Source organism: Callionymus lyra, chromosome 11 (genome assembly GCF_982586985.1).
Source record: "Callionymus lyra chromosome 11, fCalLyr1.hap1.1, whole genome shotgun sequence".
Classification (NCBI taxonomy): Eukaryota; Metazoa; Chordata; class Actinopteri; order Syngnathiformes; family Callionymidae; genus Callionymus; species Callionymus lyra.
This window is the reverse complement of record NC_141828.1, coordinates 22,056,754-22,070,117: the sequence shown is the minus strand read 5'-3', so window position 1 is coordinate 22,070,117 and position 13,364 is coordinate 22,056,754. Positions and strand designations below refer to the sequence as shown.

The 13,364-nt window shown below is 39.3% G+C and overlaps 1 protein-coding gene across 3 annotated transcripts in view; it reads left to right on the top strand.

Moving 5' to 3' along the window:
* mark1 (MAP/microtubule affinity-regulating kinase 1) overlaps nt 1-13,364 on the top strand; it is a 36,395-nt gene that overhangs the window by 16,822 nt on the left and 6,209 nt on the right. For 2 of the 3 annotated variants that reach the window (XM_087803015.1, XM_087803014.1), the window contains exons 4-12: nt 9,040-9,088; nt 9,423-9,488; nt 9,714-9,784; nt 10,700-10,756; nt 10,826-11,062; nt 11,787-11,906; nt 12,547-12,646; nt 12,748-12,860; nt 12,930-13,083. In XM_087803015.1, the coding sequence (XP_087659141.1) occupies nt 9,040-9,088; nt 9,423-9,488; nt 9,714-9,784; nt 10,700-10,756; nt 10,826-11,062; nt 11,787-11,906; nt 12,547-12,646; nt 12,748-12,860; nt 12,930-13,083 (967 nt within the window). Of the gene's footprint in view, nt 1-9,039; nt 9,089-9,422; nt 9,489-9,713; nt 9,785-10,699; nt 10,757-10,825; nt 11,063-11,786; nt 11,907-12,546; nt 12,647-12,747; nt 12,861-12,929; nt 13,135-13,364 lie in introns of all 3 variants that reach the window. The other variant, XM_087803016.1, reaches the window with a different exon arrangement.

Below are 13,364 nucleotides of genomic sequence, written 5' to 3'. Positions count from 1 at the left end.
TTTTTATTTTATTCAGGAGATTTGAGTGGCGGCATGTCCTCGGGTCACGGCCGTTCTTATGACAGATGATTGTTTAATGGTAGAAAAACAAAAGCTTGTATGTCTGAGTCATCCACTTAGTGTTATTGATTTCAGTTATGGTATACACAAGTTCACTGCAATGCAGATCTGCTCTTATAATGCAGCAGTCGTCTCCTGAGCTGAGTCAATGATCTCATTGACTCTGTGTCCTCGCCCATCCTTGAAAGATCTACCATCTGTGCATTTACCTTCAAATCCTACGTTCATTTTGGACTTAAATGTTGACGGTGGCAACACTTTTATTCAATGTGTCTTTGTGTAAAGTCAATATTTTCTAGTCTAGTTTCCTTGATGTCTTTTGTGAAAAAATAGGTGAATAAAAAGTGAATTATTTTCCACAATTAATGGCAAATGGTGGAAAATTACAGAAACTATGTTTTCAAGTCCACATGCTTTAGTCATCACTGTGTAGTCATAGTTCAATTCACTTCGTGTCAGCAGGTAGAAGCACATAAGAGTGAGTCAACACTGGCTCCGAGGACTTGCAGGTTAAGTGATTCAAGAGCACTGTTTAAACTTTTACAGCTACCTGTACAAATTCACTCGTAGCTGCTGCTTATTTCCCACCTCACTGCTCTGCCTTTACAACTTATAATGTCACATGGACTCCTGTTGTCATGAATGTAACATAAAATGTAACACTTTTTTCATTTTATTTTACGTGATTTCACCTTGTCAAAGTGAACAACATGTTATTTGTGTTGCCACCCTTGGTGCCAATGTTGAGTCGGCTTCACTTCTTGAATTTAAAAATGGAATTTACCTTTTAGCATTTGCAACATTGTTCCTCCGAAATGATTTTAAAGGGTAACTAATATGAAAACCCAACTCTCTTGACTCACTCACATGTTTCAAATGCTAAAGTCTTTCTCTCCAAGATACAGTAAGACCCTCATCATGACCATTTTTGAAGTTATTACTTTATTAAGTTCTCCCCCATCTGAACTCTGGGGGACTTCCTGGATTGATGACGCGGGGTGACAAACCCCTATTCCTGACCACAGCAGAGTGGGTGTGGTTATGGTAAACAAGATTTCATCTCCACAAAGTGTTTTCAGTGGGCGGGGCTTAAGATCATTTTCTAATGTAAATATTTCAATGAAAAGAGAATTTTGTACAAACAGACACATACTCGTGAGTACAATAGAGCCCAAGATCTATTTAAGAGACACTTAAATCAACACATTTAGAGCCGTTGTGGTTAGACATTTGCAGTGGAAGTGCTTTCTCCTGGCAAATGTGCTCAACTTTTAATTTCCGACTAGATTTTTCTGCATGATTATTAAGTCAAGTGTTGCTGCTATTCTAGTAATGATTCTCAGAGTGGCCACAAATGAGCGCAAAGATGGATTATGATTACAGTAAACTAGCATCAATACAAGATTATTCAGCAACATCCACAACAGCATGTTACTTGATGTTTGTCAAAATAGACGTAAAGCTGGACAACAAAAAGTTACGATGAGCACTTTTAGCTAAAGAGGTGTACAATATAGGATTATGTTTTGTTTCCTTTGACATCAGTAATTGGATCAGTGTCTGGTCATGATGTCCGATAATGTTCTGACACAAGGGAAGTAGTGCAGTCAGCAGCTGCATTGTCCAACATTTCCACCATTAGCAGCCCTTAAAGGTTCTATTGTGAAATCCTTCGGGACTGGTACCTGGTTTAAAAATACAACGATAATAAGCTACAAAAACACAGTGCGTTTATTTTGGGACAGAGTCAAACACAGGTTGTATTTGTATTTTGATGTAAAAACCTATTTTCAATTTGTATTCTTCTTAATTGAAAAGTTGATTTATTTCTACTTATTGTGAATTTTGAACTGTGCATCTTTGAAAGCAGAAGATGTTTTATATTTGTTTTTTATTTTTGCTTTGTTTATTTTAAGAAATAGAGGAGATTGTGCTTGTTTCCAATGGGGAATTATCCGTTTCCTGTCAGCAGGTTTTCCATGCACACAAGCTTGAACATTTTGTTTGATAGCCAACAGTTCCCAATGCAGTGAGGATTGTTGTATTTTAAGCTCTGTTTTAATACTTACTGTTTATTGATTTCTCCAGTATGTGAAGTCAGATATATGTAAAGGTGAGGTTTAACCGTTCAAGCTGTTGGGCAAGTTTTTGGGCATCTTGTAACACAAGGATTGGGATCTACATACTACTCTTTTGAAGTCAAAGTGTTATATTTTCTTTTGTTCAGTGAGTATGTTTGGTATTTATGTTGGGGATTGCATTTGCAATGTAAGGACATGCATAAACTTAAAACAATACTATAAAAAGGTAAGGTCAAAATTGAGAAAATGAAAAACGTACCTAATGTTCTTGCAAGAAACGCATTAATCTAAATCATAACACAAGTTTGGCTATCATGATACATACTGTAGTAAAAAATAGATGCATATGAATAAAAGGAAAGCTTAAGATTGAAAATATGACTCTGGCTTGTGTTTATGCTCCTCCAAACTGTGATAAGGTTGTTTTAGGTTAGAGTTATTTAATAATCTAATATCAGAAATGGATGGGATACTTATTGAAGGAGTTTTCAATGTCGTATTAAATAGTACTACTAATGTTACTTACTATTGACTAATAATAATTAATTGCCTCTAATAATCGAAAGAGAGCTACATACAAATGAGAAAGGCTACACTCACTGTTCAGCACCTAATAAATGATATGCAAGGATTGACTTTTAGCTTTGTGGCCAATAAATCTAAGAAATGATGATCTCAACATTATTCCGGTTATTGAACTGAAAAAAAGATGTCACACTGTTTAAATAAAGTGGAAAAAAAAGAAATACTGATATGGAACTCATTTTCCCAAGAAAAATGTAATCATATTTGGCAAACGTCTTTCAGTATCTGGAGGGAATTGATGATGTTTATTACACCAGAAACTAAAAAAACAACTAGAAAACTGTCATCAGATCGACCATGTTGGAGGAATTGTAAAGCTAAGTGCTTGAGGTCATTGATATAATATTCAACATTAAGTGTTGCATTATATCTGAGCATAAATTCAAATATTAAACATAACAAAAACACATTATTGGTTAAAATACTTTTGGCTGCATCTAAAAAAGCCATTATGAAAAAGTGGCAGAAGACAAGGTCACCTATAGTTGAATGTTGGACTAGCATTAAATGTGAAGTGTTTCAAATGTAATTGCTGACTCATGAAAAAAGGACACAAGAAGTCAAATGCATATTCAGATGGAGAAATGGATTCCACCACTGCATATGTATTTATGGAAGCCAGGGAGGTCATTCACCATGACCCAGAGACAACACTATGTGTTTTTGGGCCTCCGGGTCAACTTGACCCTGATATAAGACAAGGGTTAAGTGTTTTTTGTGTGCGTCTGGTGTGCAATCCCTTATATTATTTTTCAACTGTGGTTTCATTGATATGTTGGTTTGCTTTAATGTGAGAAAATTCAATAAAAGAAAAATAAAAAAGAATAGAAAGTACCCTAGGTTAGCATTATGAATGATGAGTCACTTGTCTAATACACCAACAAGGAAATTAACATTTGTTTCCTACATGAAAGGAAAGTATTGTGGTGCTGGACTTGGTTGTGTGGTTACTCTTGGATGTCTGTGTATCACTACTGTTCCTTCTCTACCTTATTTACCGTGTGTCATAACCTCCACTACCTGTCTTCTTTTATCATCCCACCCATGCTAACATGCGCATAATCCAGCGTCAGATTTGGAGAATGATCCCGTCACATGGATTTAAACCTTGAAAAAGAAAGAGTTCATACACAGGATCAAATTCGTTAAGAGGTTGGGAGTGGTACACATAACTGGATCACTTTAAAGCAACATTAGAATAGATTGATGGATGCCGATGCAGATTAATAATTAAGATAATGGATTTAATATTAAAGATGGATTACGATCGCAAACAAGCAGTGGTTAGTGGTTTGTTGTTTATTATTTTGTATAATATATATAAAAACATCCTGGTCTCGCCCGGGCGTGAATCATGGGTTGGGAATGAACAGCCGCTCTGTTCCCGTACGGAGCTATTAGCTTCCCCTGCTCTGGTGTGACTGTGTTTATTGTAACAGGAAATGAGGTCAGCTGAGCCACCAAGTGCACCTCTTCGAATCCAGCCAAGGAAACGAATCACGTGTCATGTGGTCGTTGGATGCTGTCATGGTTTTAGACATTTGAGTCCCAAAATAGGCCTCGGCGCTAATCCCTCTCCGAGCAAACACATCTCTCATCCCACCGCTGTCCGTCTTTAACCTTTTAATAAGACTTGTTTATTCCTGATCGTCATCATCGCAGTGGGAAGCTTACCCAACATTGCACACTTGGCAAGACATTCATTGGTGTCTTCAACGTTCAAGTGCTTGTTTTTGTACATTTGTGAGCCGTTTTTATAGAGTCAGACCATTGGTTCATGCTCTTGTGACGACTGCCGTTTTGTGTCATTAGACTGAACTGCTCAGATTGGTGGCTGAAAAGAAAGCAATTTAATATGATACACATTGAATTCAAACACAATGGACAATATTTATTTGTGGTAAACTTGATCAAAGTACATCAAAAGGCTCTATAAAGCAGGACGCACAAACCATAAAAACTCTCAGGTTGAGTCAAAGGTTAAAATGTCAAATTTGTCACAACGTTAAGAAGAATATTTTGCTATAGTAGAGAGTTCTTAAATCAGACCAGGGTGACGTGGGCCCTGCAGCCAACCCTTTGCCTGTATTTATATGGCCCTCATGTGGTTGGCGTAAAACAATAAAACTCATTATGTAAAGTCCTGCTGGTCGTGATCACAATTTCCATCAGAATCAGAAAATTACATTTCTTGTACTTTGGGAGGTCCAGAGAGGTGACGAGGTGAAGATAGTTGACAACTATAAATACCTCTATGTGTGGCTGGACAGTAAACTGGACTGGTCCTGCAACACTGACCATTTATATAAGAGGAGGCTTCGATCATTTAGCATCTGCAGGAAACTCCTCTGCATGTTCTACCAGTCTGTAGGGGCAAGTTTTCTGTTCTATGCTGTGGTGTGTTGGGGTGGAAATGTGTCCAAGAGGAGTGTCAACAGGTTGGACAGGTTGATCAAAAGGCCTGGCTCTGTGGTTGGCATGAAGCTGGACTCACTGGTGACAGTTGCTGAGAGGAGATCACTAAAAAAACTACTGTCCATCATGGATGATGACAGTCATCCTCTGAACACTGCCATCAGTGAGCAGAGAAGCAGTTGGAGCACGAATGCTCCTCCCATGATGCAACACTAATAGACCCAGGGACTCATTCATTCCTCGTGCTATTATACTATATAACTCTGAGTTTGGGGGCAGAAGTGGAGTGATGTTATTCTATGTTTGTATCCTTTTAGGATCAATGCTCTTTATATTTGCACTTTGTTCTATTTATTTGCATTTGTTCTTGCTTTTATGAAACTTCTATACCTTCTCTTGTCTGCTGTGTACTGGAAACCTAATTTCCCGAAGGAGATCCCCAGAGGGATTAATAAAGTCTATTTAATCTAAATGTATTTAGTTGAAGTGACTAAAAATTAAACAATGAATGCAGAGTAAAATAAATGTAAATCAATTTTTTTAAATTTATTGTCTAGTAAATGAGGTGTCCTGTGTTGTGCAGCAAAAGCGATGGGTCTTTTTACCGCCCGAGTTATTTAGAGAAGTTCGAGCGGAAGGACAGACGATCTGAATGTCAATGATGCATTCGATCCGTCTGTCAGCTCCATGTTTGACTTTCACTCTCTAAGACAAACACAGCAATGGTTATTTACCAACGGCTAGAATTGTTATTTATGCGGGCGCAGACTCATCACGGGGCGCCGGGGCGACTCGGCCTATCAATGATCTTCATGTTGGATGAGCAGCCATGTCTGAATTAATCTCGCGTTTCCAGTCTGCTCCACCTCTCCTGCGTGGGGAATCTGCAGTAATTAAGGCTAGTTTGAGAGTCTGGGTGCCCCCGGCAGGCTGGAAGTAGGTCACTGGCACAGACAAGTGGGACTGAGGCACGTCGAGATTGTTATCAGGGAATGATAAATATTTTGTTTTCACGCGTTATTGTGTAATAATTATATTATTAAGAGGTTGATTGAGAACTTGGGGAAATTGTCCATAGGTATGAGTGTGTGTGTGAATGGTTGTCTGTCTTTGTGTGCCCTGTGACGGACTGGTGTCCTGTCCAGGGTGTCCCCTGCCTTTCGCCCAATGAAACTAGGATAGGCTCCTATCTCCCCGCGACCCTGATAAGGGATAAAGCAGTAGAAAATTAATGAATGAATGAATTTCAAATTAGCTGCAGGTTGCATTAAAATATTGATCATTCTTTCAGTAATTTATCAATTTGTTTACGTTTCAATAATATTTTAAATGGATGCATGGAGTCTTTTGTCCTGCATCAAATTCATGGCTGTGTCAAAAGTGTTGTTTCCCACAGCTCTCCTTAGATTTGTTCTCATTTTCTTTCCCACATAGCTCCATGCGTGCTCTCCTTGTGAGGGCCTTCAGGGCAGAGACGCACACATGCGCAGAGAGAAGCCAGAAAGTGACATCTAGACATCGCTTGAATGCTTTACTCGTCTATATCCTTGTGAAAACGTACATGATTTCCAGCATCAACGTTTTCATTTGTGCTGCAGATTCACTCTGACATCCGATCAGCCACTGAATCATGAGACTAGACCTTTCTTTTTAGTATTTGTTTCATTTTCTTGTCATAATATTTGTAATTCCTAAAATGATGATCTTTTAAAATGTATCAATATTTCACAATTCATTCTGATGCTTACTGTTAACATGATAACTTGATAAGATGTGCCTGTTTAAAATTTAATTTATTCTTATTAGTTTAACAACTATATCAAAACCAAAGTCTCCCTCATAAACTCTCAGAAACTCTCAGGACTATTATTGACGGCAAGATACAACCAACTAGCTGTGAATCCAGTGGCTCCAGCCACACCCGACATTTGCTCTTTGCCACGGAAGAGCTTAAGCCAGGGGTGGACAACTCGGTCCACAAGTGCTGCAATAGGTGCAGGTTTTTGTTCCAACCAATCAAGAGGACACCTTTTGACCAATCAGGTGTCTTAGGAGTGTCATCAGTTGACTGTAAGTCTGGTGTTGCTTGTTTTAGCTGAAACCTCATTGGTTAAACTGTGCATGCTCGATCGGTTGGAACAAAACCTGCACCCACTGCGGCCCCTTGAGGACCGAGTTCGCCCACCTCTAAGCCGATGAAGAAGCATTACAAGACAGCAGGGTAAAGTGAGAGAGCTGGGCTAGGAGACTAGAGAGGAATCCAGAACAACAACCCTTGAAACTGTGAGGAGCAGTGTTCCACGGGGGGGGGGGGTGGAAAGGAAGAGCCAAAAAGAGGGCAGTGGCTTTGGCCAAAGGAGGACTGGCTGACTCACTTGAACACCAAAGCTGCAGCCAAGGCCATTTCGTTAAGAGAGGACAGAATCCAAAGAGGACACCAAATATCTGCTCCGTTGGTTTTCTCTCCACGATCTTCGACTGGGTGGTAGCAGTTGATCTGGAGAGGCAACTGAAAATCCCACTGCACTTTACACAGTAGGGGGAGAAGTACCATAAGCTCTTGGAGGAATGTCAGTGGAATGGTTGGACAACCAGATGCATGCCAGTGGAGGTGGCCAGCAGGGGATTCGTCAGCCATTCCCTGAACAAGACCTACGGTACACTAGGCACAACAGCAAGAGGAAGAGAGCCATGGACAAAAAAAATAGTCTGCAAATAAAGCGTCCAGATGGCTTTGTCTGAAGAAGGGATAGTGGTGTAGTAGAACACTGCTTAGACACAGGGGTCGCCTAGAAGAGGGTGTCCGTTCTGAGACCCGGTACACAAGTGCACAAGAGGATGTTTTGAAAACCGTCTACTAAATAGTCTGTTCATTTATGTGACATGCATGCTTACTCCTGACAAAGCAGTATGATTCCACTCCAATCACTGTCTTACCATTGGGGGATTTCCCAGAATGACTTGCCATTTAATGAACATGGAGCAGGGATTGTTGCTGAGATACAAACCAAAACTAGCTTGTAAATTATTGAACCTTTTCTGCTACTAGTTTCCTTGTCTTCGACCAGGGATAATACAAGCGTAACGGTCATAAGGTAAACTTTGAAGGATAATAAAGAATTGCATAGCTGCTGTCTGTTTTGAGGAAATACTTCAGTCTTGAAGAATACTTCTCTGGATGCAATTCGAGGCTGTTGACCTAGAAACGCTTGCATAAGACCATTCCAATAGTCTATACCGCCGCTGCCTACCCTGAGTTATATTTGGATTTTTTAATGTCAACATTGACAGCGTTATATAATATCTGGACTGACGTATAGCTGAAGAACCGGATTGATGTGACGTGATACAAAGAAATAAGCGTGTTCCGCCTCAGGTAGCAGCAGATGCCACATCCCAGTGAGCATTTTCTTCTTTTTTTTAATATTTAACGATCTGGTAGGTTTGTCAGTTCTTTCAGTGAGTCAACACAACGTAAATGATTCAACAGCTCCTCAAAGTGGTTGAAGAACATGTGACGTAAACGGTTAAGATGGCAGAATAATCAATGAATAAGTGTGAATTTAAATATTGTTTTGTTTTTTTAAGAATCACATTTTGCTGATAAGAATTTTATGTAAAGGTCAACTCATGACTCGTCACATGATGATGAGCTCTGATTATTTTTTGTTAAAGGTACTATTGGGGTATTTTCAAGTGGCACTTCATTGTGACCCATGAATTGTGAACGTTCTTAGAAGCTGCCGTAACTCTCTCTATATCATAAGCATACCTTTAACATGTCACAGTTAAATACCTGATCAATTCATACATTATTTTTTTACTTCCTGGAATGACATCATTTATAAAGTCCTGAGGCCCAAAAACAAATGTTGACTTTTCTCTTGTTTATCAACAGCTCTTCAGGGAAGTTCGAATAATGAAGCTCCTGAATCATCCCAACATTGGTATGTTTCATTTTTCATTGGAACTTCTGAACACACAACATTATTACACACATTTGCTTTATCTGTAAACAAATGAATATGAAGTATTCCTCTTTTATCTTTTAATTAAAAGACGTGATTCAGAGTATTTGTCATAGCAAAAGAAAAAATAGCAACAATATTCATAGACATACACAAACAGACGGGAAAGTAAATATTTTATCTCTAACGCAAAAAACAAGTGAACCAATACCTTAATAGACTGATTTTATTTAGCTAATCTAAGGAAGAACTGTTTATTAAAAGCACAAATCTATGTTGAGTTGTATGAATTGATGGATTTTTTTTCCTGCAGTGAAACTATTCGAGGTGATAGAGACGGAGAAGACACTTTATCTGGTGATGGAGTACGCCAGCGGTGGTGAGTAAAGCATAAACCCGATAGTTACTCCACGTGATCTCATTTCGCAAACACTGACAGCGCCCTCGACATTTTGCACAGCAGCCAGTCTTTGATCTAACATTCAGCACATAACACCACAAACCCTTCAAAGATCCGAGTGAAGTTATTATAAAAGTGAAGAAGAAGCATGAGACTTTCATCAATGAAGCAGTGTCCATGATGATTTCATATTTTTTCCTCCAGGAGAAGTATTTGACTATCTAGTTGCCCATGGTAGAATGAAGGAGAAGGAGGCACGTGCCAAGTTCAGACAGGTGAGTCATCAAAATCTCTGCTCTGTCGTCATTCCATTAGTGGTTTTCAGAAGAAAAAACTGCATGCTGCAACATCAGGGCCTTGTCACACACTGCAGAGGGAAGATGGAGAGTAGAAGCTTCAGGGGGGTCATAAGAAACTTCCTCCAGCTGCAGCTTCGGTCTGACACCCAGTGGTGCCTGAATGCATCACAACTCTTAAGTGATGGACTCAATGGAGGCTGGTGTGGTAGACTAAATAATCTTCTTAATCCTGATCATAAGAGCTACTTAAAGCTTGATACCTCAGAAACCAGATGAAAATAAAAATCAGTGGCACATTTGTAAGGCACAAAACGGATTTATAAATCCAGACATTTATCAAATTATAAATCATGGGTCCATGTATTTCCTGATCACAAAATGGCTATGAACTGGTTAATGGTGGGGTAGGTGGGTTTCATAGTGGTGTGAGCAAGCTGCATTTCTAAAAAGAAGGTTCTATAAACCACTTAAATGTTTTACAATACTATATGTTCCACTGAAATGTATTATTTTCTGTTGGAACATTAAAATAATTGCATTCCAGTCAGACATATAGCAAAACATAAGAAGGAAAAAATCCTTAAAAAACAGTTTTTGTAGATAAAATAAAACAATAAGGCAGAATATTTTTTACTATTAATATGTACACTCAATCAAGAAATAACATGTTTTTTACTAAATAAATGGTCACTTTGAAGGTACATATCAACTTGGGAAATTCTGTAACTTTAAAGGTAAATTCTACAGATTTCTTTCTCCAGAATATAATTTTTAATCTGATGTGTTCTCAAGAGTAAGCTGGATGTAGTGAATGTCACAGGTCCTATTATTATTATTTTTATCCTGAAGCTGTTCTTAACATATGGTAACCGTTGATCTTCTTCTGCTCAGATTGTGTCGGCGGTTCAGTATTGTCACCAGAGGAGGATAGTCCACAGAGATCTGAAGGTGAGATCCAAAAACTTCTCTCACCTCGATGCTCAACTGAAACGTTTTTTCTTCACTTCTGCTTTTCAGGCAGAGAACCTGTTGTTAGACGCCGATATGAATATCAAGATCGCAGACTTTGGCTTCAGCAACGAGTTCACTGTGGGAAGCAAACTGGACACATTCTGTGGCTCGCCCCCCTACGCTGCTCCTGAATTATTTCAGGGGAAAAAGTATGACGGTCCAGAGGTGGACGTCTGGAGTCTCGGGGTCATCTTGTATACACTGGTCAGCGGCTCGCTGCCCTTCGACGGGCAAAATCTAAAGGTGAACCATATTTGTTTTAATACTGTATCATCTCCTCTGTGATGTATCTACTGATTTACTCTGGTAACATGCAGTCGTCACAAGTGATTACACTATTCTTATGATACGACATATTCAGGCCACGATACAATTCAATACGATATATTTAGCTTATGATACGATTCAATTCAATATATTTTTAGCTCACACTATGATTAAATTCAATATATTTGCATCACTATAAGATATATTTCAATACACTATTTTTAGGAGATTGAACTTTAGTGACATCTTGTGATTGTACTACTCTCTTTTAGTTGAACAATCGAAATGAGTGCTTCCATCTAGCGGCCAGAAGTTTAATGCCAAATTTCAATTGTTTTGTACTCACTCAACTAAGGGTTGGGATTATTTTCCAAGTAATTTGTTCCCTTTAAGAGTTATAGACAAAAAATGATGTTCATTTTAATGTATCTGGAGCTCAGTTGTCTTTGTCTTCGTCCAAAAAGACACTTAAAAACATCCAAATACCTCCATACTGCTCGTCTGTAATGTCCCTCTTGTATTAAAGCATCGATATAAGGAGTTGTTCCAACAAAATTAAATAAGTCTATATATATATTTTAGGTTTGAAAGAGACAGAGTGAAATTAGAATTTTGAGCCATCATGAAAAAGACATTCACCCTCGGAATAGTTTTTTATTCTTGTTTTTATTAAACATGTTACTGCTGTCTCTGTGTGCAGGAGCTGAGGGAAAGAGTTCTCAGAGGAAAGTATCGAATTCCCTTCTACATGTCCACAGACTGTGAGAACCTGCTGAAGAAACTCCTCGTCCTCAACCCTGTCAAACGAGGAAGTTTGGAGGTAATAATGATGTGCTTGTTGATAGTGTGACCAATAATAGATAAAAATCTATTGACAAAACAAATGTGTGCTGTTTGATGTTTGAGCAGGAACGTCATCATCTTGAGACATAATACAAAACAAATTTACTGTGACTTTGAATGCGTTAAAAACAATTTTAAAGTGATGATTCACCCAAAATTTGACTTGACTAAGGATTGGGATTATTAGTGGGATTAATATTTTTCTTTTCCTTTTTAGAACATTTTTTGTTCCAAAAAGTCCATCTTGTATTGAAGCCTCAACATGAGGAATTGTTCAGAAAAAATTAAAAACATTTTAAGCATTTATTTTCCTGAAATTTCTACCATCGATCAGTACATTCATTGCTTTTGTGTTAAATCCATTAAAACCTGCATTTAGATGTCTCGCCTTGTGAGGCATCTAGTTACATAATTCCTCCTAAACTATTTGTATTCCCACACAAAAAGCTGGCTTCTGTCTCGGATCAATGTCGTCTTCTCCGGCGGTTCAATAATAACGATTTCTCCAGGAACGCTATCAACGTCCGTGTTGATCCTTTCTTGTCAGCCATCACTGCATTAAACCTGTGGATCCTGGATCATTAACAGAAAAGATAATAATATTCTTCCTTTGTTAGCAAATCATGCGGGACCACTGGATGAATGTGGGTCACGAGGAGGAGGAGCTAAAGCCTTACATCGAGCCTGAGGCAGACTTCAGTGACTCATCGAGGATAGGTGAGCGTGGCTCCCCCCTCTCCTCCCCCCTCTCCTCCCTCCTCTCTTCCCCCCTCTCCTCCCCATAGTATTCACAATTCACCATAATTGTTCTCACACAGAGCTCATGGTGACAATGGGCTTCCCTAAAGATGAGATCACCGACTCTCTGCAAGGCCAGAAGTACGATGATGTCATGGCTACATATCTCTTATTGGGCAGGAAAGCTCCCGAGGTCAGAAGATTCTCACTCTGACATCGTAGTCACTTGTTTTCACACTTCTACCGCCTCCCTTTCTTTCAGTTTGAGGGAAGTGAACCTCATACTAACAGCATCCTGGGTCAGAGGCAGCGGCCCACCAGCGACATCAACAACAGCTCCAGTATTTCTCCGGCTCATCCCAAAGTTACGCGCAGCATCTCGGCCAATCAGAAGCAGCGGCGCTACAGTGATCATGGTGGGGATGATGATGATGATGATGGTGGTGGTGTTGTCGTAGAGAAGCAAAGTAAAGTAACCTCGTACTTCCCAGCTCTGAGAGTGCTGCTTGCTGCTCATCACATAAGGGGAACCTGCTCGTACTCGTCAGACGTCCTCCGTTTCTCCATTTGTGTGTCCAATCTTCTGATGTTGGCCACGATTGATTGTAGCAGCTTCCTCCTATGTCATGTGGGACCAGTTGTGTGGCGCCATCTGCTGGTCGCTTCCCTGCAACTCCCTCAGGAACAGCACCTCACA